This window comes from Mauremys mutica, chromosome 18, assembly GCF_020497125.1.
Source record: "Mauremys mutica isolate MM-2020 ecotype Southern chromosome 18, ASM2049712v1, whole genome shotgun sequence".
Lineage (NCBI taxonomy): Eukaryota > Metazoa > Chordata > Testudines > Geoemydidae > Mauremys > Mauremys mutica.
Window position 1 is genome coordinate 4,143,317 of NC_059089.1, and position 26,697 is coordinate 4,170,013.

A 26,697-nucleotide genomic window follows, 5' to 3' on the forward strand; every position below is an offset into this window, starting at 1 on the left:
AGCTGCAGGACTGGAAGCTGCACCGCCCCACAGAGCCAGCTGTGCTGCCTGAGTGGGAGCATGACTGCAGAGATGGGAGGGGGGGCCGTGGGGGAGGGGCCAGGGGCAGCTATCCCAGCCAGAGCTCAAGGGCTGGGCAGGACGGCCTGTAGTTTGCCTGAGGTTATGTTTACACCACAGAGGCACAGCTATGGTGCTGCAGCCCTGTTACTATCATAGGTACTGACTCCATCCAGGTCTGGAGCACTGACAGAAAAAAAGCTTTGTGGGTTCCTCACGCCCACCACGATCAGCTGTTCTGCAGCATGCAAGAGGCGCTTGGGAGGGAAAGGTAGAGTGGGGGATGGGGCGTACTCGGGGGAATAGAAGAGGCAATGCAGGGGTGGGCCCTTGGGGGAAGAGGTGGAGTGTGTCGGGGGGGTGGAGGGGGGAAATCAGCACCAACCCCTGGGAAGAAGAGGAAGTCGGCGCCTATGGTTACTGTAGTGTACACACTTGCTCTGAACATGGAAGGAGTTTTTCCCATGGGTGTAATTAATTCACACCCTCAAAAGGCAGCAGCAAGGTCGGTGGAAGAATTTGCTTGGCCTGTTAAGATGAGCAACAATTATGCTGAGATCTGTGGAATTGCAAAGGATGTTGTAGCAACTCAGTCACTTCCTGATTCTGGGGCTAACTGCCCAGGCTCTACTCACTCTTCTGGAGAGACTTCATAAAAACCCTGGATCACCTCACCAGGCCTCCTGACAGGAGCCCATTTCTCTTTTTGGACAGGAATTTCAGGGAAACTGGACAAAGAATGAATAAAACGAGTTTTTGGATTTACAACTAAGCTTGGTGAGCTTTGCAAACCATGTACATTAAAAGCAGGAATTAAAGACAGTGAGATCCGGAAATAGATTTGTTTAATTGCACTTTTATTTTTTAGGTTTTATCAAATCTGTGTAGGAGACAGACATGGCTTTTACAGTTTCCACAGACATGTTGATTCCGAAGACCACACTTAAAGGACAGATACATAGAGACTATCACAATGAAGAGGACTTCTGGAAAACCTGGTTTACATGTGTTAATCCCTTTGCTCTTACACATTTATTCCATACTTTGACTTTAGATAGTTTCTACTTGAGAGCAAGGTGCTCTACCCCAAGCTAGAGGAGTTATGTGAAACAAGTGTTTACACTTCAGTATATTGGCTGGGTCACAGGAGTTAGTCTTTCATATTTTTAAGTTAAATTTGGCTACTTATCCCATTTTTATTCACTAGAACAAAGCAGCCTTTGGGTATGTGACTTACTGCTGTCAATCAGGTTTGTACTCTGCACTGCCTGAATTAAGACAAGTTATTCTATATTTAACAGAACACTTGCAAATTTTGCTCAGGTATTTTTGTAAAAAAGTGTTCACAGAACCTAGAACAGATCTAAACAGTTTCCATTATGCTATTATAATTTAAGTGGAAATGTTTGTTTTTAAAAACAATTTGTTCCCTCCCCTCATGTGCAATATTTGCAACTCAAAATGCTGCAGGGTTGTGTACACAAAGTAAAATGACTAGAAAATGAACATAAGATTTAAACTTCCCAGCTGAGTGAAAAGCAAAAAGGAAACAGAGCACAAAGAATGAAAATTGAATTTACAAATTCTGTTCCAATAACCTATGGTGTCCTGAATAAGCCGGTTAAGATATATACACCCTCATCTATAATTTAACAGTGCCCCTTTAATCTAAAGAGTTCTAGTTTATCCTATAATCCTGCCACCTTTAGCAGCAGAGAAAAAAGGCACAGCAGATTGGCAAATGACTGCCCGGAGTAACTCCCTCCTTCTCTGTCTGGACAGGGATCCCATTAACATCTTGTTGCCTGTAGTGCTGTTATTGTGGGGTTTCTATTGCCCATGGCAAAGTGCAGCCTCAGATAATCTAACCTGCATCACATATGGGCATACATGATGTCAATGAAGTAAGGACAGGGGTGTGAGCAGACTGTGCGGTGACAAAGGTGCCTTTGGTGGGACTGGTGGGGAGCGCTAACAGCCAGGGGTTGTGGGACACGATGGCTTCATGGTATCAGACTGCAGTGAGTAGGAGGCAGAAAGTTTTGTTGTGCAGGTATTTATCGTATCAGAATTGCACTGCTGCCAAGTGCCATACACAGTTAAATAGTCAATGGTAGCTGCAAATTTTTCTTACTGTTTCACTGGACCTGTACAAGTGTAAGGAACAGGCTGCCTCTTCTGCAGGCTTTTTGCCTTGTGGTTTGGAGAGGCTAGTTGGATAGTTCACCCCTAAAGGGATGAAGGTTCACAATAGGCAATCTCAGTCTCACTCTTGGTCCTATACTCAGCCAGCATGCTGCCTCCATTGGATTAGTTTTACAGGATGTCCTGGCACACACATTAAGAACATACTGGATACACATGAACATACTATAATCCTTCAGTGTCACTCATTTTAGTGAAGGAGGGTAAAGGGATTTAACTTCTCACAATGTGAAACACTAGAGGAATCTTTAAAGCACTTACTAGAAGCTGCAGGTCTATATTTAACAGAGTATTCATTCTCTTGGCACTCTGGTCTCAGCCTGTCAGAGCTCAATGGAGCTGTGATGAATTCACAGCTTTTGCAGAGTAGCCCTTGGCTCAGGTAGCACCATTTATTGTTTTTTACAGCTCAGTGTTCAACACTCAAAACCTATGTTACCTCAACTCCTTTAGTTTCCACAAGGCATGTACGTGGGCAGGAAATACTCGGATTAGAAGTCTCAATAGTAACCTACTTCATGTACTTTCAATTGGCATCTAACTGCTTAGTGAGCATGTTTGTGATGGCCAGATGTGAAGCCCTACAGGTGGATCCTGAAGTGTCTCTAGTGAAGGGTTAATCTGACATCCCACAGATCTTCGGAATTCTATATTTGTTGTTTTAGTATTAATGGTACTAGGAGAGGTGCAATTTTCTCTGCCCTGTTTTCATCACTGTGTCCGCTGCAGAGTACTGCCAGACTTGCTTATTCCAGAACTGGTTACAAAGTTCATACTTACATCAGAGTTTCAGATTAACAAATTGATGGCTCACACAAAAGGACGGCGAAAGGAACATGCAGGATGAGTGGCTGACTGCTTAAACCGGGCTAGCTGATCAGGCCAACGAGATTGGGTCCAACTGCCCAGCAGTGCTGTCATTTGCTTATAGTCCTGGTTAACTTGCAACCTGGGGAGCTTGGAGAGTCCCAAGCCTGTTCCATTTCCATCCCAAGGAAATGCAGCTGGTAAGTGCAAAATACACTTGAGAGGCAGCCATGTGCCCGAAGGGGAAGCTCACAGGCTTGCTTGCCAGCCACATCCAAATCATCTTCCAACACTTCATCCCATCCAGTCCAGGTCATCATCATCGTCATCATCCCCAAAGAGTGGGGTTGGGGGAGGGTGCCCTTTCATGCTCTGAAAGCCCAATTGGAAAGCAGGGTGAGATTATTAGATTTCAGGCTCTGTACAGTCTTGAGGGAGACAGCACCGGGAAACCTCCCAGCTGACTGTCTTCCTCTACCTAGCATGGTGGCTCAAGCCTTTTAAATCAGGTAGGAAGGTCTGCAGTCCCAGAATATGCCTATGGAGCCTTAACATCCCCTAGATGTCCCTTGCAGGAGGGTCTCTCTTGTCCCATCATTACAGTACATTAGCTCTGAACCTGGTGATGTTTTCCTGCTGACCTGTCACCAGACAGGTGGTGTTGCTGGTCACTGCCTTTATGTATGTAGCTCATCCCTTATGTAATGTCTCAGATTCACTAGACAGTCTCCAGTTCAGCCCCAAATTTGGGGCTCCCAAAAACCTAACTAATCAGAACTAAAGTAAATGCAGGGCGCATAAGTAGTGATAACCTGAAGCTACTGGATGTCAGACATGAAGTTTCCCCCATGTCTCGAAAGTTCTTCCAGAGCAAGCAGTGGCTTAATGCCTCAGTCACTTCAGAGAAACAGAAAGACTGGGGTGGTAGCTATGAAGGGACTTAGGTGTTACAATGCTAAGTGGCCCAGCACATAATCTTTAGGCTTGTAGTAAATTACAGGAACACTGATCCATAAAGCCAAGTCAGGCCTCTAGGTGCCCTGTACAATAAATGGGGAGAGATAGGCACCACAAAAGCCAACACATTAGGTGCAGAGCGACTTAAGCTAACCAATGGGAGATACCAAGCAGAGGGGTGTGCGCTGAGCCCCACCCACTCTGCTTGTGATCTGTGAATGGGACACCCCTGCCTGGACTCAGGAGGCTGAATTGCTTAAGCTGCTTCTTGCAATAACGAGTTAGGTGCTGCTCCACATGTGGTGGTACCATCCACGTTACAACTTTTAGCCCAGTGGCTAGAGCTCTGATCTAGGATGTAAGAGACCCAGGTTCAAAACTTCTTCTCCCTGCCCAAGGAGAGAAGATATTTGAACGGGAACCTCTCCTTCTCCCCTGCAGGCAGGGGGTAGAAATTGAACCTGCATCTTCCACATCCCAGGATAGTGCTGTAACCACTGGGCTCTGTGATATTCTGATGTGAGGCTCCCTCTTTCTCCTGCTGAAGCTGTTCCACTGTGGATAACTAATGAAAAAAGGATCAGGGCCTGGGGACTGGACCCAGGGCCTTCTATCTCCCAGGCTGGTGCCCTAATCACAGGACCACACTCCTCCCACCACGATGATTATCCCCAGCCAGTGGAACAAATATCTAAATAGTCACTGGGCCAGAGAGCGTGGGAATGAGTGAGCACTAGCACCATTTCCTCCTGGATTTTGTATGAGACCTAACCCAGCAGGCAGCCTCTGAGCATGCCTACTGGAACGGTCCTCGACTTAGGTGGACAAACGCCTGTCTTCCCTGCTTTGCAAAGCACCCTCGGGCTTAGGTGGGAGACAGGCGCCTGAATGCCTAGATGGAAGCAGCAGTGCACATACCCCAGGATCTAGAACCTAAGGGTCTAGAGAACATTTCCAGTGGAAGGTTAGGCACCTATAATGTTAGGTGACAGTCAAGCAGGGGTTTCCCTTAACTTTTAGGCCCAACCTGACTGGAGCCCCCAAGGGTCAAGCTGTTTTCAACCCAATCCCGACACTTCCCCTCAAACCTAAGCTGTTTTTGCTGCTGCAGTGCCTCCTGCCCGTAGGGTTGGCATGGCAGCAGCTGTATGCCTTGATTCTTCCATCTGCTGCGCTCTGCTGCAGAGTGCGCTGCCACTCTTTGGCACACTCCGAATGGCAGTGCACACAGCGCAATGAGGTGGTGAAGGATGGCAGGAGCAGGGCATGCAGCTGCCATCACCCAATCCCATGGGCAGGAGGAGGGGAGCCATCCAACTCTGGGAGTCCAGCTGTTTTTACACCTAACCCAAACCTGACACTTGTAGTCCCATCCCACTGGGTTTGGGTCGGGGTGCAGGGATCTAGTTTGGTGGACTGCAGTGGTGCTGTGCATAGAGACTTAGGTGCCTAACTCTGGAGTTCAGGTTTCTAAGTTATTTTGTGGATCACACCCCAAGTTCTTACCACTTCTTCCTCATCCTCCTCTTCGGGTGGAACTCCAGGCTTTAGTGGTTTATGGGTTGCAACTTTAAACAAGTCATCATCATTCTCAGTGAGACTAGAAAAAGGACAGAGAATTAAAAGAAGCTAATTCTCAATGTGGGAAAGGAAGCCAAATGCAATTTGCCTGCATTTTAGGAATAAGCTCTAGTCTCACCACGCAGGTTTGTATGGCAGTAACAGGCTACTCACGGATGTATGAAGCTAGTTGGGGCTTATACAGTGAAGTAACAGGACTCCCCTCTAGGCAGTCAGGACGAGATCACACATTGGAGTGGAACTTCACAATAGCTAGCTGTTGATAACTTTGCAATGGAATCTACTGATTCAGCTAGAAACAAGGGACAAGGACCATACTGACTGTCCAGTTAGTAGTGCAGCACTGCAATCACCTATCCTGTAGGTCTCAGCCATATTAGCACTTTTCAGTTTCTCCCCTGGAGACAGCACTAATTTAGACTGGACACCTGCAACTACTACTATTTTAGCCACCATTGTTCAGATTTGCTCTGAACAAGTACCTAGCTGGCTAGCCAGTCCAACCTAGCACACTGCCCTGCACCAATGGGACAGCAGCACCAGCTGCCAGATGGTTAGGCTCCACTAGCCCACCACCAGTGGCAGGGCAACTGCACAACAATGGGAAATTGAGAAAGGAGCTACTGCAGCCATAGCACTCTCCAATCACCACTAACCTGGAATCCTTCTGCTTGGGGCTAGATGCCAGTCCTTGGTGTTCTGTAGTTTCATGGTTGGTGGCTGGATCCTTCTCTGCCATCTCTGATGTTAAGTCAGAAATGCTTGTACCCATTTCAATCCTGGGTGCATCTGGAATTCCCAGACAACTTCCCCCCTCTGCACTTTTCAGAGGCAGGGGTTCCAGTCCTCCTGTAGGCTCCTCAGCCTTGTGCTCTGTAGCTGGCATTTCTGAAGGCATGGCCTCTTCCATTGCTCCCAGCTGTGTGTCTAGAATAGAGGGCTCCAGAGTTTCTGCCTGAACAGATGCTATTTTTTGTGAGCTGCCTTCATGCTGAGCTAGCCCACTGGGAGCACTTGCCTGCCTTTGCTCAGACAGTACAGAGTCTACATCCTCCTCAGGATCCACCAGCCCTTGGTTGGGCTTTACTGGCTGAACCAATTCAGAGAAGGTATGCGCTTCATGCATCTCCTGGATCATCTTCACTTCTGATGCTGTAGTGTTCTGGGTCCTCTGCCCTTCCTCAGGAGACCTGGGAGGTGTAGCAATACCAGCAGACTCACCTGCTGGTTTAGTTGGGTACACAGTGCTTGGTGCTGACCCATATTGGACAGCACCTTCATGGTCCTCTTCTGCTTTTGGTGGACTTTCCTGTTTCCTCTCTCCAGTTCTAGGCTCCTCCTCCTCATCACTGTTGCTCTCTCGCCTCTCCTGCTGTATGCTGAGCAGCTGCAGAGTTACAGTCTGGAAAACAAAGGAAAAAGAAAAGGAAAGGAAGTGTTAATCACTAGATATACAAACAGCCATGGTGGTTCGTAACAACTGCTGCTCCACTGAAGGAAGGAAAGTTTCTTGATGTTTTAATATGGAAGAAGATCATCCTGCCAGTGCACTTGAGTGGTCCATGTATTAGCAGGGCCTCTGAGGCATTTTCAGATAAGTTCTTGCACTCTTGCAGAAGGCAACTATCTAAGGTAGAAATGCTACTGCACTTGTACTCTTAGAAGATGGCAGTGAACATTAGACAAGTATCAGGCAGTGCATTACCTGCAAACGGGAAAACCAAGGCTGGGCAGTTGGGACACAGCAAGTCACTGTCTGTTCTTGGAGGTGAGGGAGAAGAAATTAAAACTCGTTTCCTAACTCCCAATCCCATGTTTCTAGCCACTAGGCAACACTGTTTCCAGTTACACAGCACAGTCCTCCTTCCTTCCCCTAACCAATGGACTGGAAACCAACCCAGGAAGCGCATTTTGGGGAGATGAGACTTCCAACTTTGCCCTCTCTGCTGAGCCTCCCAACAAAGCAGCCACTGAGTGGGTGCCATCCAACTTCCACTACTCAGGCCAATACTCAGCATCCCACCTGTTGACATGCTCAGAACTGAGTCAGTGTCCTGGAGGTCAAAGGTCATGTCTCATCCTTGATGCTCTCAGCTTCCTAACCCTTGCTTCCCCTACCCCCAAGTGCCAACACAGGAAGCACTTCTGGCTGTGTAAAAGTTCTACTGCTGCCCCAAACCTAACCTGACAATCCTGAGGCTGCTATGTGTGTGGGGATTCTAGGCAGAGGCAAAGTCTAATTTCTAACGAAAACTGTTTCCACCTTAATTGTTGAAATGAGACATCTGCCATGAACTAAGCCCTACTCTTAACCTTTCTTGGTGAAGGGACCTAGAACAATCCTCAAAATCATCTCTCAAGTTGATCTGAGAGGGAAGAGTGGGTACAGCAGGCAGCTGTGTTTTGGAAAGTGCCCATGTATATTTTCGAAAGTACATTGGGAAGGGCAAAAGTAAAACTTCTTAGATTCAAGTCAGCAAGAAGCCAGCAGGAACTCAGTCCTCTGAGCCAGGTACCCACATCCAATGCCCATATTCTGACTGATCCACTTCCTCCATCCAGTACCACAGTGACAGCTTGCATTGCTGCACTTGGATTATTTCTTTAGAGGTAAAAACTACCAAATTCTTCTGCCCAGTTTTCCTTAATATTAAATCAAATTAAACCATCCTTGTCTTATTTAGCCTATCCCCTACTGCCTTGTGAAAACTCAACAAGAATGTTGAGCATATCAGATGCATTGTCTGGGGCCGGTTTTGTTCAATATCTTCATTAATAATCTGGAGGATGGCACGGACTGCACTCTCAGCAAGTTTGCAAATGACACTAAACTTGGAGGAGTGGTAGATACGCTGGAGGGTAGGGATAGGATACAGAGGGACCTAGACAAATTAGAGGCTTGGGCCAAAAGAAACCTGATGAGGTTCAACAAGGACAAGTGCAGAGTCCTGCACTTAAGATGGAAGAATCCCATGCACTGCTACAGACTAGGGACCAAATGGCTAGGAAGCAGTTCTGCAGAAAAGGACCTAGGGGTTACAATAGACAAGAAGCTGGATATGAGTCAGTGTGCCCTTGTTGCCAAGAAGGCTAACGGCATTTTGGGCTGTATAAGTAGGGGCACTGCCAGCAGATTGAGGGAGGTGATCATTCCCCTCTATTCGACATTGGTGAGGCCTCATCTGGAGTACTGTGTCCAGTTTTGGGCCCCACACTACAAGAAGGATGTGGAAAAATTGGAAAGAGTCCAGCAGAGGGCAACAAAAATGATTAGGGGACTGGATCACATGACTTATGAGGAGAGGCTGAGGGAACTGGGATTGTTTAGTCTGCAGAAGAGAAGAATGAGGGGGGATTTGATAGCTGCTTTCAACTACCTGAAAGGGGGTTCCAAAGAGGATGGATCTAGACTGTTCTCAGTGGTACCTGATGACAGAACAAGGAGTAATGGTCTCAAGTTGCAGTGGGGGAGGTTTAGGTTGGATATTAGGAAAAACTTTTTCACTAGGAGGGTGGTGAAGCACTGGAATGGGTTACCTAGGGAGGTGGTGGAATCTCCTTCCTTAGAGGTTTTTAAGGTCAGGCTTGACAAAGCCCTGGCTGGGATGATTTAGTTGGGAATTGATCCTGCTTTGAGCAGGGGGTTGGACTAGATGACCTCCTGAGGTCCCTTCCAACCCTGATATTCTATGATGATTGTCCTAGTTTCTCTGGGAGAAAAGGTTCCCATATTTTACTGTCCCTCACTGTTGCACCTCCTCCCATTATTTTATAGTATTCTTTTCATTGCGGTTACTAACCACAGCTTCACACTATTTCAGACCCAGGCTAGAGGTATATGTGTTCTTTTGGCCCAAGACTCATTTTCACCTTTGTTGGCTTGTATCCCATCAGTACTGTACCTTGATGGTGTTCATGATAACACCAAGAACCGTTCTGCCACTGTACGACTCCTCCAGCTCAAATTCACCTCTCAAAATCTGAAATACCCCATTCATGATCTTCTTCACCTGAGAACAATGAAGAGGAACATATAAATATGATATCTGCGTCATTTGTAACATGTAAGAAAGAATGGGCCACCAAACCAACATCGTAGGCTTCTCCATACAGCAGAACAGTCAGTCCAAGAGGGACCACAGTTCTGTTTTACGAGAATGCACCTTTCACATTAGGCATGGCAAGGCTGAAGACTGCCAGAGTTGCACAAAAGCTAATTAGTGACAGCTTGAGCATGTGCAAATGGTACGTCTACCGGGATTTTCATTCTTTAAGAAGTTGTAATCTGTATTGAGGGGTCAAGACTTCACACCAGGAGTCACACTGCATCTTTCCCTCCAAGGCCCCTAATTCCTTGTACTCTACACAGGAACAAGCTCATCCTCTGGGCATGCTTCCCCCAAAGAATAAGGCACTGCCAGTGTGTTTAATAAGTAACTCTTCCCCTACCTAGGGAAATAGTTCAGGGTAGATATGGAGCAGAGACAAGGGTAAACCAGACCACCCTGGTCGGGCCAGCTCACCTCTTCTGTAGAGTCTGCAGGCGGAGATCTCTCCTGATTTTCCAGTACAGAGTCCTTCTCCAGCTCCCTGATACGCTCTTCATAGCGAGCCTTCAGGGCAGCAACATGGGACTGTAGGGCTGAATACTGTCAAGGGAAAGAGGTAGTCAGAACAACTCAGTAGATCTTCACTGACATTCAGATTTTGCTACTGTTGTGCCCAGTTTGCAGCAGGACAGGTTAGTGACAGCAGCACATTTGTTCACAATGCCATGATTGTCTTTGCAAGAGATTAAAAAAAACAACAAAAGCCTAAAATTTGCAGAGAGCTCCTAAGAGGCAGAACACACACAAGCTGCAATTTTCTCCTGTTCCTGATAAAGCAGCTTTATGCAGGATTTCACTATCTGAGGTATTTACAGAACTCCCTCAGAATTGTCCCAGGAACAACCACCATTGCCCCTACCCCTGTGAAGACAATAGTCATGCTGGGAAGGAAGACCCTGTAGAGTCCTCCAACCTTGGGATATCAAGGAGGGGGTAGGACTGCACTGGGATGCTATGCAGCAGCATTCTCTGGCAGAAGGGCTGGATCCTGTCACTGGGCCCATATCAGCCACTGGAAGCAACACAAAGCTCTCTCCTTCATCCAATGGGACAACATCAGTGGCCTCAGTCAAGATACTACATCAGTGAGGGCTGGCCTCAGTGTTCACCCTTTACCTTCTCGTTGATCAGCCCCAGTTGCTCCAGCTTCTCCTGAAACACAGAGAGTTTTTGCTCCTCGGCATTTCTAGAGTGTTTCAGAGTGGAGAGCTGAAAAAAAGAAACAGAATTCTAACAACACACATAAGAATGGCCATACTGAGTCAGACCAAAAGCCCACCTAGCCTAGTATCCTGTCTTCTGACAGTGGCCAATGCCAGGTGCTTCAGAGGCAATGAACAGAATGGGTAATCATCAAGTGATCCACCCCCTCTCACCCATTCCCAGCTTCTGGCAAACACAGGCTAGGGACACCATCCATGCCCATCCTAAGCCATTGATGGAGCTATCCTCCATCCATTTATCTAATTCTTTTCTAAACCTGTTATTGTCTTGGCCTTCATAACATCCTCTGGCAAAGAGTTCCACAGGTTGACTGTGTGTTGTGTGATTTAGCTGGGGATTGGTCCTGCTTTGAGAAGGGGTTGGACTACATCAGGGGTAGGCAACCTATGGCACACGAGCTGATTTTCAGTGGCACTCACACTGTCCGGGTCCTGGCCACCAGTCCAGAGGGCTCTGCATTTTAATTTAATTTAAATGAAGTTTCTTAAACATTTTAAAAAAAGACGGTTACTCACCGTAGTAACTGTTGTTCTTCGAGATGTGTTGCTCCTATCCATTCCAGTTAGGTGTGCGCGCCGCGCGTGCACGGCTCTTCGGAAGATTTTTACCCTAGCAACTCCGGCGGGCCGGCTGGGCGCCCCCTGGAGTGGCGCCGCTATAGCGCAGGATATATACCCCAGCCGGCCCGTCCGCTCCTCAGTTCCTTCTTGCCGGCTACTCCGACAGTGGGGAAGGAGGGCGGGTCTGGAATGGATAGGAGCAACACATCTCGAAGAACAACAGTTACTACGGTGAGTAACCGTCTTTTCTTCTTCGAGTGATTGCTCCTATGCATTCCAGTTAGGTGATTCCCAAGCCTTACGTAGGCGGTGGGGTCGGAGTTAGATGTTGCAGAACGCAACCGCTAAGCCAGAGGCTGCAACAGCTCTGGACTCCCGGACCAATGAGGCAAAGGTGTGGACCGAGGACCAGGTAGGTGTACAACACATCCCCCGAAAGGGAATGCGAGCCAGGAAGGCAGCTGAGAAGCGTGAGCCCTGGCGGAATGTGCAGCAAGGTGGCTCTATGGCACATGGGCCGAAACAGAAGAGGTGCAGATGCACAACGTCATTGAAGATTAAATCCTCTAGGAGGAGACAGGTATGCCCTTCGTCCGGTATGCCGGTACGATGAAGGTTGTGGGGGCGTTACGAGAGGGCTCTGTCCGCTAGATATAGATTGCGGACGCCCTGCAGATGTCGAAGGAGGGCAACCGTTGCTCTCCTTGCACAGAGAGTGGCTTCGGAAATAAGACCGGAAGGAAGATATCCTGGTGGATATAAAAGGCCGACACCTCCTTGGGGAGGCAGGTCGGACGTGGTAATAACTGCCCTTGTCCTTGAGGAACACAGTATCCCTTGGGCCTATTGTGAGAGTCTGAAGCTCGGAGACTCGTGTGGCCGCAGGAAAGACTACAGGAAACTGCCTTGCAGGACAGTTATATCAATGAGCATGTTGACATTGGCTTGAATAGGGCAGTCATAAAACTGGGTAGAACCAGATTGAAGAGCCAGGTTTATGGCGGGGCCCCACTTGGGGGGGGGTGGTGCATAAACGCTCCGAGACCTGAGGAACCAGATGGAACGGAGCGGGATCTCGGCGGGAGAAACATTGCGCGTTTCGGAGCAGCATGAGAAACGCTTCCACTCGGCCAGATACTTTAATCGAATGGACGAATTTTCTACCACCCCGGAGAATCCCGTAGAACCGAGGCCGAACAACGTAACTCGGATTGGTTTAGCCACGCAGGAGTCCTGCTGTGAGGTGCAGGTATTACAAGACCGGGTGGTGAAGGTTGTCGTGATTCCGCGTCATGGGGTCTGTGCCAAGAGGGTTGCTACCGAGAGGTGTAGCAACATGGTGTGCCAGTGCTGCCCAGGTTACACTGGAGCGAACCCGATCAGGGGCGCTCTGTCCCTGCGGAGTTTGAGCAGGACCTTGTGAACCAGCGGGGACAGTGGACAGCGTACGGCAGATGGCTGATCCATGGCCTCAGGAAAATCCTCCAAGACCGAGCCTGGGGAGAGGCCTTGGAACGAGGAGAATTTCTCTCCCTCTTTCCGTTCTCGTGAAAGCGAGGAGGGCTATGCGGGGGAAGACCCACTTCTGGAAAACGGAATAGATAAAGACGGGAGGAAACCACCACTTGTGAGACAGGAAGGATCTGCTGAGACGATCCGCCAGCTGAATCACCTGGTACACAAGGCAGACTGCTCTCAGCTCTCGGACATTGATGTGTAAGGCCAGCTCTTGCGCTGACCGAAGGCCGTGAGTGCGAAACTACACCAGGTGCGCACCCAGCCGAGAGATGGGCTATCTGTCACGAGGGACCCCGAGGGGTGAGTGAAACAGCATCCCCGGATACACCGGGGAGGACGCTGACTCCCGGTCGAGGGAGCCTAGGCTGCTCGGTGGAAACGAGACGACCACGAGTATGCCATCTCTGCCCGGGTGGCACCCCCAGGTGAGCCACGATTGAAGTGAACAGAGGCAAAGCCTGGTATGTTTAGTTGCAAACGTGTAGACAGCCATGTGACTCAGGAAACCGAGGCAAGAGCGAGCCCAAGTTGGCGGGAAGGTCCGTAGACCTTGTACAATTGTTACCCTCGCCTGAAACCAAGGCTGAGGAAAGCAGGCTCTGGCGAGTCTGGAGTCCAGGACGGCCCCAATGAATTCCCTTCCCTGTATGGGAATCAGAGTGGATTTTACTATTGATCATCAGGCCTAGACACAGGAAAAGGTTCGTGTCGATGCCCACATGACTGGTACTTTGGGCCAGGGGGTTCTTCGAATGAGCCACTCGTCTAGACACGGAGAACGTGTATCAGACGGTGGCGAAGAAAGGCAGCGATTACAGCCATGCACCTTGAATACCCCTGGGCTGTATAGAGGCCAACCGGGAGGGCCGTATACTGGGAATAACGATGGTAGGCCCCAAACCGAGGGTACCTTCTGTGTGGAAGAAAAATGGCAACGTGAAAAACACGCGCCCTTCATATCGAGGGCGGCGTACCAGTCTCCGGGATCCCAGGATGGGATGACGGTCGCCCTGGGTACCATGCGGAACTCATCTGCATCGTGACTTGTTGAGTTCCTGCAGGCCTAGGATAGGTCTGAGACCTCCCTTCGCTTAGGGGAATAGGTTTCGCCCTTAGGTACCTCCTGTATAGCTCCGATGAGGAGGAGCGTCCGCACCTCTTGCCAGAGGAATCGCTCGTGAGAGGGGTCCTTAGGAGGGGCGAGGATGGGTAGGCTTTTGCCCCATTGGTGGTCAGAAGGACCCTAATTCTGGCTCCTTTGGGGTGCGGATTGATGGCCACGACCGTGTAAGCCACGCCCGCTGGCCATGTCCTGACCTTGTCAAGGCGCAGGGTAAGAGCGGAGGTTGGGGACGGAAGCGTCGGCGCTGAATTACCGGCGTGTGCATGCCGAGAGAGAGAGAGAGAGAGAGCAAAGTGACCCTGCTGCCCTTTAGGTTCTGCAGCCTAGGGCCAGTGTTGTCAGAGAACAGGCCTGTGCCACTGAAGGGCAAGATCTGTATAGCGTGCCGCAGCTGCGAGGGAAGGCTCGATAACTGGAGTCCTGAAACGCGCCGCGTGGCAACACGCGAGGCCAGAGTCATGGCAGCGGAGTCAGCTGCGTCCAACGAGGCCTGGAGGGAAGCTCTCTCCAGCTCCGTCCTTTGCTGCAGGAGGGCATCGAAATCTTGACGGGAGTTCCGAAGAACCGACTCTGTAAATTTGCCCACCGCCACCCACAGTAGCGGATAAGCAGGGCTTGCTGGTTCGCTACACGAAGTTGCAGGGCCCCCTCCGGGTACATCTTATGGCCCAATAAGACCACACGCCCAGCCTCTTTGGATTTAGGGGCTGGTCGCATTTCGATTAGAGGAGGGCCGGAGGGGTATGTTCCTGCCCCCGCCTCATCTGGGGAGGAGGAAGAAGAAAGGCCCGGGACAAGCGGGTCCTGTGTGGGCTCGAGCTCCTGGACGACCTCCTGATCCGGTGGGATCTGGGAGCCCGGTGCCGAACCGGGGGTTGCTCTGTACCGGTCGGACGGGGACGACTAATTGTCACCTCTGGCACCCAGAGCTCAGAGGGAACGGAGCGAGATGGGATCACCGGTACGCCTCTGGCGTGGTAGTACACCCACGGCGTCCAGAATGACCACTGATAGGTCTCCTCGAAGACTCTGGAGAGCACATCGGAAAACAGAGTGCTACGCATATGAAGTGTCTGCACGGGACGACACTGATGCGTGGCTGGATGGCCCTGGAGGAGCTGAAAGCTCTTGGTAGAGTCTCCGTCTGTAACTGACGTCGCTCGATGCGGCACCGGGGATCGGTACCGGTAGACAGACCGGTACCGAGAACGGGACCTGCCACCGAAGCTGTGCCGGGCGGTCGACCGAGGGCGGTGCCTGAGGCTTGATCGGAGCTGAGTGTCCCGGACCGGCGAACGGGATGCTGACCGGTGCCGCGAGCACTACTGGTACCAACAGGGAGAACGGCACCGAGACCTAGATCGGTGACAGGACCGAGAACATCTGCGGAACCGCGACCCTGAACGGTGCCGCTGTGCGGTGCCGAGGTAGGGTGGTCTGATCAAGGCAGGCTTGCCCATCGACTATGTAACCCCACCGGCGGTGCCGGGGGTTGAGGCAGCGTAGATGCTGTCGTTGCAATCAGCCCCCTCGCCGTGGACACTGTCTCCGGCGTGGAGGGAATAGTGAGCTCGACCATAGCTGGCACCCCGGATGCAGCTTCATAGTGAGCTCGACCACGGTCCATACCGGGGAGTGTTCCAGCACCGGACTCGACGGCTTTTGCCTGGCCGGAGTTAATAGTGCGGGCATTGTCGGTGCCACGGTAGACATCGGTGCTGGGCGATCCGACGGAGCATAGCGCTCGGCTGCGGAGCAGGCGGCTCGGACGCAGCTTCAGGGCGAGCTCGACCACGGTCCGTACCGGGGAGCTTTCCGGCACCGGACTCGATGGCTCTTGCCTGGCCGGAGTAACTCTTCATCCTCCAGAAGAGAGGTCCATGCCGAGGGTACGTCGGAGTCAGCGACGGTGGTGCCAGGAGGCCTTGGCGGCACCGGCGGTCCGGTGCCGAGGGAGCGCGCCGTGAAAACTAACTAGCGCTCGGCGCCGAGAGCGGAGGAGCAAGAGCTGCCTCCCTCAGGAGCTGTTTAAAACGAAAGCCACGCTCCCCTTTGTTCACTGATTAAGGGCCTCACAAATGCGGCACTTATCTGTGAGGTAAGATCCCTCGAGGCACTTAGGAGAAGATCTCTTGTCGGCAGCGGCTTGTGGCCGGCCGAGCATTAGAAAACCCTGTGGACCGGGCATCGGACCCGGCCCCGGGTGAGGGGAAGGGGATAAACCCCAACCCCTGTAAAATAAATACACTATATTATTCTACAAACAAACAAACAGAGTTAACTACAACTATAAACAGAACGAGAGAAAACTACGAGTAGCTAGGGAAGTGGAGGTCAGCTGAGCTGTGCTCCACTGTTCCAACGGCCGTCACGGGCGGAAAGAAGGAACTGAGGAGCGGACGGGCCGGCTGGGGTATATATCCTGCGCTATAGCGGCGCCACTCCAGGGGGCGCCCAGCCGGCCCGCCGGAGTTGCTAGGGTAAAAATCTTCCGAAGAGCCGTGCACGCACGGCGCGCACACCTAACTGGAATGCATAGGAGCAATCACTCGAAGAAGAACCTTATTTACTTTACATACAACAATAGTTATATATGATGGACTTATAGAAAGAGACTTTCTAAAAACATTAACATGTATTACTGGCACATGAAACCTTAAATTAGAGTGACTAAATGAAGACTCGGCACACAACTTCTGAAAGGTTGCCGACTCCTGGACTAGATGACCTCCTGAGGTCTCTTACAACCCTGATAGTCTACGATTCTAAGAAATACTTCCTTTTGTTTGTTTTAAACCTGCTGCCTATTAATTTCATTTGCTGACCCCTAGTTCTTGTAAAAGCAGCAAAGAATCCTGTGGCACCTTATAGACTAACTGACGTTTTGCAGCATGAGCTTTCGTGGGTGAATACCCACTTCTTTGGATGCAAGTTCTTGTGTTATGTGAAGGAATAACATAACACTTCCTTATTTACTTTCTCCACACCCGTCATGATTTTATACACCTCTATCATATCACCCTGTAAATGTGAGGGACTCACCCCTGCAGCGCCTCCTGCTGGTCTCTCAGGGAATTAGCTCAATTCAGCTCCAAAGCGCCCTCTGCAGGCGTGTCCTCTGGCCCCCGTGTCCCTCCCGGACCCGGTGCCCTTGTACGTGGGGTGCTGCTCCTTAGCAGTAATCCCCTCAGTCTTAGGGTCTCCCCTCGCTGGGGAACTCCCACCCACTAGTCCCACCTCGCCGCAGTATAAGGCTACTGCTAGTCATTGTCTAGCCCCCCCGCCCTGGGGCAGACTATAGTATCAGCCCACTCAACACTGCCAAGGTTGGGTTTGGATCTGCTGCCTTGGCCTGCCCTCTGCAACCCCCAGTACCTGTTGCCTCATGCTAGGCCACAGCCTGGGGCTTTCCAGGCCGGAGCTCTCCAGCCCCTCTGTCTTTCCCCAGCCCCTTTGCCTTTCCCCAGCCCTGCTCCACTCAGGTACCTAGTCTCTAGCTCCTGGCAGCTAGGCCCTTCTCCCTCTACAGGCAGAGGGAGACTGTATGTCTGCCCCTGGCTTCTCTGCCTTTATAGGGCCAGCTGAGTCTGTTTGGGCTGCAGCTGGGGCCATGCCCACTTCCCCCAATCAGCCCAGCCTAAAAGCTGCTTTCTCCAGCCACAGCCCCCTCCCAGGGCTGTTTTTAACCCTTCAGGGCAGGAGTGGGGTAACCACCCTACTACACACCCCTTAGTTGTCTCTTTTCCAAGCTGAGAAGTCCCAATTTTATTAATCTTTCCTCATATGGCAGCAGTTCCATACCCTTAATCATTTTTGTTGCCCTTTTCTGAACCTTTTCCAATTCCAATATATCTTTTTGAGATGGGGCGACCACATCTGCACGCAGTATTCAAGATGTGGATGTACCATGGATTTATATAGAGGCAATATGATATTTTCTGTCTTATTATCTATCCCTTTCTTAATGATTCCCAAAATTGTGTTCACTTTTTTTAATGCTGCAATACATTGAATGGATGTTTTCAGAGAACTATCCACAATGACTTCAAGATCTCTTTCTTGAGTGGTTACAGCTAATTTAGATCCAATCATTTTATATGTATAGTTGGGATTATGTTTTCAATGTGCATTACTTTGCATTTATCCACACTGAATTTCATCTGCCATTTTGTTGCTCAGTCACCCAGTTTTGTGAGGTCCTTTTGTAACTCTTCACAGTCTGCTTTGGACTTAAGGATCTTGATTTTTTTTGTTTTGTATTATCTGCAAATTTTGACACCTCACTGTTTACACCCCTTTTTCCAGATCATTTATGAATATATTGAATAGGACTGGTCCCAGTACAGACCCCTGGAGACCACCGCTTATTTACCTCTCTCCAGTCTGAAAACTGACCATTTATTCCTACCCTTTGTTTCCTATCGTTTAATCAGTTACCAATCCATGAGAGGATCTTTCCTCTTATCCCATGACAGCTTACTTTGCTTAAGAGCCTTTAGTGAGGAAACTTGTCAAAGACTTTCTGAAAATCTAAATACACTATATCCACTGGATTACCCCTGTCCACATGCTTGTTGACTCCCTCAAAGAATTCTAGTACATTAGTGAGGCACGATTTCCCTTTACAAAAGCCACGTTGACTCTTCCCCAACAAATGATGTTCATCTGTGTCTGACAATTCTGTTCTTTATTATAGTTTCAACCAGCTTGCCCGGTACTGAAGTCAGGCTTATTGGGCTGTAATTGCCAGAATTGCCACTGGAGCCTTTTAAAAAGCTTGGCATCACATTAGCTAGCTAGTCATCTGGTACAGAAGCTGATTTAAACGAGAGGTTACATACCAAAGTTGTTAGTTGTGCAGTTTCACATTTGAGTTCCTTCAGAACTCTTGGGTGAATACCATCTGGTCCTGGTGACTTATTACTGTTTTATTTATCAATTTGTTCCAAAACCACCTCTAATGACACCTCAATCTCCTCTGATTTGTCACCTAAAAAGAATGTCTCAGGTTTGGGAATCTCCCTCACACCCTCAGCTGTGAAAACCGATGCAAAGAATTCCTTTAGTTTCTCTGCAATGGCCTTATTGTCATTGAGTACTCCTTTAGCATCTCAATCGTCCAATAGCCCCACTGGTTATTTAGCAGGCTTCCTCCTTCTGATGTGCTTAGCAAAAATTAAAACAAACAAACAAAAAAAACCCCTACAACTTTGAGTCTTGGCTAGCTGTTCTTTAAATTCTTTATTGGCCTTTCTAATTACACTTCATTTGTCAGAGTTTGTGCTCCTTTCTATTTTCTTCAATAAGATTTAACTTTCACTTTAAAAGGATGCCTTTTTGACTCTCACTGCTTCTTTTACTTTGTTGTTTAGCCACAGTGGCACTTTTTTGATTCTCTATGTTTTTTAATTTAATCAGCAGCAGCGATGCATTTTTACTATTCCCTGCCCACCAGACCTATCAAACCTTTCTCCTCAGAAAAACTGTCATACTCAGTAGACATCAGCTGCAGCATTTCCTGATAGCTAATTCTGTTCTGAGGTCCGCATGCCCCTTCTCTGCCCTATACAGAACCCCTGCTAATACATCAACAGCCAGCCTCTGCATTAATCCCAACCACCCAGAGTTAATGGGGGCAACATCCAGACACATCCTCCAGTCAAGAGGGGCACCGTCATCTCCTCTGAAAAGCCAGGAAATGGAAAACACTAGCCACACCAAGGTGGCAGAGCACTACTGAGTATTAGATTCCGACTACACCCCTCCCATTTGCTTCTAAGGGACAACAGCATGCAGGAAAGAGGTGGAGAAGTGAGTGTATAGACAAGCAGTTAGCAAGGGAGAGTCTACCTTCTCTTCCAGCTGGGTGATGTGCTGCTGTTGAGAGTCTCTCTGCTCACACACCTCCTGATACTGCCGTAAGTGCTGCTCCTTGGCAGAGACCAGCATGCGCTCACATTTTGCTTCCCACTGGGATTCCAGCTCTGCCTGGATGAGCGACTGCTGCCCATGAAGTAACAGCAGTTATTAGCAGGGAACTACCAATACATGACAGTTACATCCACTCTTATGAGCAGAGAATTCTGGGGTAGGGCCAGGGCAAGGCAAACTCTCTTGCCTAATTCTGCCATCTTGGAGTTGGTGTTCTATCCCTGCAGCATTTCCTCCCCACACAAAGCACAACTCTATCCTCCGTGGGAGGGCAATTCTCTAACGCTGGCTCAGATTGCAGCCCCTTGCTTCACCAGCTGCCGTTGCTATTTGAAGGAAGCCCAACAGTGATGGAGCCCCGTTCACGCTTCCCTCTACAAACAACTCTACTCTTCCAACTCCACTCTGACTAGTTAAAAAGGAGCTCCGCTCTTCTCCTGCTCTGTTAGCCAAGAGGTGTCCACCCTTGTGCCATCTTCTGATCACTGCATCACTTGCTCTGGAAGACCAAGCAGGCAAGATTTGCACGCATCAGAACTCAGGCTGCTCCTGTTGCCCCAAAGCCACACAATAGCTGGTTGGAGACCAAACTCAGAATCACAGCCCACTGTTTTGAAGTTAGGAGCCTTCCTTACTCCCCAACTAGTGTAGTTTCCTGTTTGCCTTGGTTACTTAGTTCTTTGAAGTCACAGGTAAGAATCCTGGAGCAGGAGGTAAAGGCAAAGCCAACACAGGGCAGCAAAGCAGAGGAGAAGCACTGAAGACTAATCCCCTTAGTGAAGCAGGGTGCTATTTCTTCACTGAGCAACTGATGCAGCTTTATCTAATGTGTATTGGCTATCTATAATCAACTGGCTTTCCAGCTGGAACTCACACAAACCTATCCAGTGGGAGGAGGTCCCCTTACCTGCTCTGCTGCTGCTTGATCAGTTGAAGTCCGTGCCTTTTTCAGGAGCTGTCGAAGCTTGTCCAGTTCTTCCTGGTAGGACCTGCGAATCTCATCCATCTCTTCCTCAGCCTGGCTTCTCTCCAAGAGGGATTTCTTCTTCCTCTCAACAAGGTTCTGGGGCACAGATAGTGGTATGTCTGAGCACAGGTCTGGACTGCATCCAGATAGCATCTCATCCCCTGGGGCACTGTGGGGAATCTTATTGTCATTATTATAATATACGGTCATTAACATACAAGGAACATTAAAATCTATATAAGTGCACTCCTGAACTGATGCACCAAAACTGTGTTGTTTGTAGGGAAAGAGTTGGCAATCCAAAATTTGGTTTGCCTTCTGTGGGTCTGCAGAAACACTAGGTTAAGTTTAGCATCCAACTGGAACTGTGCATTTCCCTTGAAATGTAGATGCCTGGTCCTACCTTTTCCAGGTTCTCTTTCTCTACTTTCAGGTCTGCTAGCTCTTCTTCCAGTGCCATAACCTTCAGGTCCAGTTGCCTGTGGCTCTGCTTCTCAGCTCTGAATTTAGCGTGCGTGTCTTCTGAGGATTCTTGGAGCTCTGCAAGAACACAGCTCACTGTGAGTTTCCACACTTCATATTTCAGATTAATCTGAGTGGAAGAAAACTTACAGCCCATAGCAAGAGTAGAACACAGAAGGGACACAGAACACGTTAATGGCTGTTATGAGGACTGAAGGTAGGACAAGAAGTAATAATCTCCCTTGCAGCAGATTAAACCTATTACTTCTTGTCCTACCTTCAGTCCTCATAACAACAGCCATTAACATATCTCAAGACTTATCAGTTTCCCCTGCCACCCCCGCAAGTCTTTTCCCCCCCGTCAAGAGTTCTTTTAGCGGCTAAAATTTTTAGTCTTTCCTCATAGGTCAGGATTTCTAAATCCTTTTTTTTGTTGCTCTCCTCTGGACTCTAATTTGCCCTCCTCTTTCCTCAAGTGTGGTGCCCAGAACTGGAGAGTACTCCAGCTCAGGCCACACCAGTGCTAGGTGGGACAATTACTTCCCAAGTCTTACATACAACACTCCTGTTAATATACCCCACAATGATATCAGCCTATTTCGCAACTGCATCACATTTATAAGAGTCTCTGGCTCTCGCATTGCACACTGACCTCTTATTAAACTCCAAAGATATCCAATGAAGTGACTACTTGTGTTGATTTTATTACCCTAAAGAAATACTGGTACATTACATATTGACTGAATTAACCCTTCAGAGTCTGTATGGCTCCTACATGGAAGACACCTGGGAAACTAGCTGTTTTCAGAAAGAGGTGGAAAGGTTTCTGGCCCAGGGGAGGACAGGACGGGTCTGGACTCTTGACCAAAGCTACTCCAAATCTGATATTTTGCTTCCAGAAAATAAACAACAACAACTGAACTTCTGCTTGCATCCAGTCCGCTTCTCTACCACCAGCTTGAGCAGACTGTCAGCTGAAAACAGAGCAGCCAGGATTCAGCCTGGGGGCAGGAGGAATTGGTCAGTATAATGGAAAAAAACCACAATAATAAAAAACTAACAACTCCTCTTCAGGTTCATAGTACACAGTCCCCTGAAGGCAAGTGCCTATATAGAGCCAAGGAGAGCTTAATAATGAGCTGAAAAGTAAAGCCCGCTTTTTAGCTCAATTAGATGAAGCAGACACCGCAAGAACAGTGTCTCAACAAACAACAATACTTAAGGCCAGATCTGTTTACACCCGGAAAGAATCAGGATTGAGCCACAGTGAAATATATGGGTTTTCACTGATTTCACCAAGAAGGGAAATTAACTTTGTTACTAGAGTCTGCATAGTTTGCAAAACAATCACCAGGTTATGTCCACTAAACAACTAATGAATGCTGAGAAATTACCCACTTGCGAAGCACTACTGGTGTGCATGACAAAGTCTCTATCCCATAAAGGAGCTTAATCTAACCCTGAAGGAAAAGCGAGAAGAGAAAAGCAGAGAGGAGGATCTGCTCTTGGAGGAACATTTGCAAAGAACTCAGAGCATTTTAGTCTGTGGACTCCTCCTGCCTTGAATGTGCCACAGAAACAAGGCACTCTTTACCCATCTACGTCAATAAACCACATTTGCAAACAGGGCAGACTTTGTATGACCCTCCTTCCCCACTGCCAGGCATATTACCAAGGAGGATTCAGGAGACGGAGTGAACATAAGAATGGCCGTACTGGGTCAGACCAAATGTCCATCCAGCCCAGTATCCTGTCTACCGACAGTGGCCAATGCCAGGTACCCTGGAGTGAGTGAACCTAACAGGTAATGATCAAGTGATCTCTCTCCTGCCATCCATCTCCACCCTCTGACAAACAGAGGCTAGGGACACCATTCCTTACCCATCCTGCCTAATAGCCATTAATGGACTTAACCTCCATGAATGTATCTAGTTCTCTTTTAAACCCTGTTATAGTCCTAGCCTTCACAACCTGCTCAGGCAAGGAGTTCCACAGGTTGATTGTGCACTGAGTGAAGAACTTCCTTTTATTTGTTTTAAACCTGATGCCCATTAATTGCATTTGGTGGCCCCTAGTTGTTATATTATGGGAACAAGTAAATAACTTTCCCCTATTCACTTTCTCCTCACCACTCATGATTTTATAGACCTCTATCATATTCCCCCTTAGTCTCCTCTTTTCCAAGCTGAAAAGTCCTAGCCTCTTTACTCTCTCCTCATATGGGACCTGTTCCAAATCCCTCATCATTTTAGTTGCTCTTCTCTGAACCTTTTCTAATGCCAATATATCTTTTTTGAGATTAGGAGAACACATCTTTATGTAGTATTCAAGATGTGGGCATACCACAGATTTATATAAAGGCTATTTTGTTCCCAATCACTTAGTTTTGTGAGATCTTTTTGAAGTTCTTCACAGACTGCTTTGGTCTTAACTATCTTGAGCAGTTTAGTATCATCTGCAAACTTTGCCACCTCACTGTTTACCCCTTTCTCCAAATCATTTACGAATAAGTTGAATAGGATTGGTCCTAGGACTGACCCTTGGGGAACACCACTAGTTATCCCTCTCCATTCTGAAAATTGATCATTTATTCCTATCCTTTGTTCCCTGTCTTTTAACCAGTTCTCAATCCGTGAAAGGATCTTCCTTCTTATCCCACAACAACTTAATTTATGTAAGAGCCTTTGATGAGGAACCTTGTCAAAGGCTTTCTGGAAATCTAAGTATACTAGGTCCACTGGATCCCCCTTGTCCACGTGTTTGTTGACCCCTTCAAAAAACTCTAATAGATTAGTAAGTAGTGAGAAAAAAAAGCAGTAAAATCTTTGAAGCGTTCAGTCAATTTTTTGGTTTTGCTTTTGGCTGTGCAATATTAAGTATGGGGAGGAGAAGCTTTCTTTTTTACCCCATCTGGTAATCAGTTTATGCTGTCAGAGTATGAGGACTGTTGAAACCCTTGTCATTTTATGGGCTACTATTCATCTAAAAGTCATATCCTTTTATCTATCTTGCCGAGTTATTTATCTCCATAGCTTTTTATGGCAGGAAGCAGGAGGCTTCACAGTAAGCACTGATATTCTGTACCATGGTGTTTCAAGAAGGTTGCTCACCCAAGAGGTGCCAATGTCAGAAAGCTCACATGCAGTCCAAACTCAGGTAGTTCCATTATGCCTAACTAATCCCTGCATTTATGCTAATTATTGACTTCCTCTCTTAAGACTTGGCTGTGTTCCACATTAGAACTAGCTTCAGTAATCTTTGGGATAACGGTGCTATAGGAACATGGACTAGTTGACCCAACTGCAAGAGGGGCTTAGTTGCACAACTCACTAAGGACTGCCATACTCTCTGGCAGGGCACCCTCAGTGGGTGAAAGGGAACCACTAGTATATCAGTTTAAATCTAAATCTCAGTAGAGACAAAAGTGATAGGGATGAAGCCCACCAGCCTAACAGGAAGGTGTCCACATAAGAGCCTGTCCTAACAGGCTCCTTTGTTGGCAATCTCAGCAGGGAGGCTAAGCACTGATTTGCACATAGAGGCAGAGCTTCCTTCTCTCCCTTAGTTGGCCCCTCTAGCTGAAAGCTAAGGCACATTATGCTAAATAGATTTTTTTGCCAATTCAGACAGCTGCCACTGAAGTATAGAGTTAAAGTCACCAATACAGCTGACCTCAAGTTAACGGAGAACTAGACCATGATCTAAACGATAGAATCCACCCCCTGACCGAACCCTTACCAGCTAGATGTGCTTGCAGTTTGTTGAGCTGTGCCTCATTCATCTCTGCCTCCTGCAGGGCTGTGGTCAGCTGTGTGTGCAGGTCCATCTCCTTCTTCTGGTGAGCAGTCAGCTCCAACTGCAGACGGGAGACCTGTGCTGTAGCAGCTGCCAGCTCCTCTGCAACTTTGACCTGCAGCACAGAACAGGGGGAAATATCAGGGCCATTTAGGGATCTAGGGCAAAAAATTGGGGATTGGTCCTGCTTTGAGCAGGGGGTTGGACTAGATGACCTCCTGAGGTCCCTTCCAACCCTGATATTCTATGAAGTGGGGTTTCCAAAAGTTGACTTACAGGTCAGTGCTAGGAGCCCAGATTCCATGCTTGGTTTGCATAACTAGATGGCAGATGCCCTCCTCCATTACAGATACACCTTGGTGGAAGTTGCAGGCCAAAGATGAAGCACTATACATTGAGCTGAGTGGCAGCTACCTGACCACACCCTCCACCCTGATTTATTCTAGTGGCTGGTGACAACCTCATCTCCAAGACAGATTAAAGCAGGTCACTTCAGGATGTTTTTTCTGAAAAAGCTTTAAATGAGACGTGTTTCACTGGTTGGCTGCTCTGTTCAGCCCTTTGGGACTACCAGCTGGCCAGACATCAAAGCCTAATTGCCCACAAAAAGCCTAGCAGGAGTCTGCCACCTGCAGACACACACAGCTCCCTGGAGGTTGCAAACAGACTGAGTGCCAGGGTAGCAAGTCTGATGTTACAATTCTGCCCCTGTCCTTCTAGATTTGACATAAACAATTAAAATGAACCGGATGATGTGCTCCTGGCGATAAAGCTATGTTTGGGATGGGTAATAGTCAGATGGAAGTGGACTTGCAGACTATTTTCAAGTGAGTACAGGGATCAGCTTATGAAGACTAGTTGTGGAGCGGGAATTTCAGAACAGGATGTGTACTCTGCATTCTCTAGATGGTTAGGTACATGCTAATTTGCTGAGGTATTTTTCTGGCTTGCCAAGTTATGCGCTGTAAAGTGCAAGTATTATATACTTCTAACAGTGATCACTGTTCTATTAAACTTTTACATTTGGATTTTATTTAAGTCAGTGATTCACAGGAAGCCAGAGCTAATAGGGGTTCTCACAGACAACTTGTTAATTAAAACGTATTGTTAAAAAAACAAAACACTGAAAAGGCTCAAAGCATCTAAAGGAAACGGATACAAACTAGATCCAGCTCCAAGTCTTTTGGGATCGGGACAAAATTCATGAAGGATATGCTGTAAAGACAGGCTGCATTATAATAGTGTGAACTTAAACAGTTCCTACTGTAGTTAAAAGTTGCATTCAGATTCCCAACAGGTTCTCTTTTGTGCTCCACTTAGTTCCAGCCCAATTTCCTCTTGGGCTAGCTACTTGCTGGCATTCAGAGAACTACCTCAGGTCTTGAATTATTGGTGGTC

At 48.2% G+C, this 26,697-nt stretch overlaps 1 protein-coding gene across 6 annotated transcripts in view; it reads right to left on the minus strand.

Moving 5' to 3' along the window:
• Positions 1-896: 896 nt before the first annotated feature.
• The window catches only part of FKBP15 (FKBP prolyl isomerase family member 15), an 86,812-nt gene continuing 61,011 nt past the window's right edge, over positions 897-26,697 (minus strand). For 5 of the 6 annotated variants that reach the window (XM_044992876.1, XM_044992873.1, XM_044992874.1 and 2 more), the window contains exons 20-29: positions 25,243-25,414; positions 21,446-21,582; positions 20,983-21,138; positions 19,995-20,147; positions 10,836-10,928; positions 10,134-10,259; positions 9,513-9,620; positions 6,267-7,012; positions 5,536-5,629; positions 897-3,444 (exon numbers count right to left, since the gene is read on the minus strand). In XM_044992876.1, the coding sequence (XP_044848811.1) occupies positions 3,367-3,444; positions 5,536-5,629; positions 6,267-7,012; positions 9,513-9,620; positions 10,134-10,259; positions 10,836-10,928; positions 19,995-20,147; positions 20,983-21,138; positions 21,446-21,582; positions 25,243-25,414 (1,863 nt within the window). In that variant the 3' untranslated portion in view covers positions 897-3,366. The remainder of the gene's footprint in view (positions 3,445-5,535; positions 5,630-6,266; positions 7,013-9,512; positions 9,621-10,133; positions 10,260-10,835; positions 10,929-19,994; positions 20,148-20,982; positions 21,139-21,445; positions 21,583-25,242; positions 25,415-26,697) is intronic. The other variant, XM_044992875.1, reaches the window with a different exon arrangement.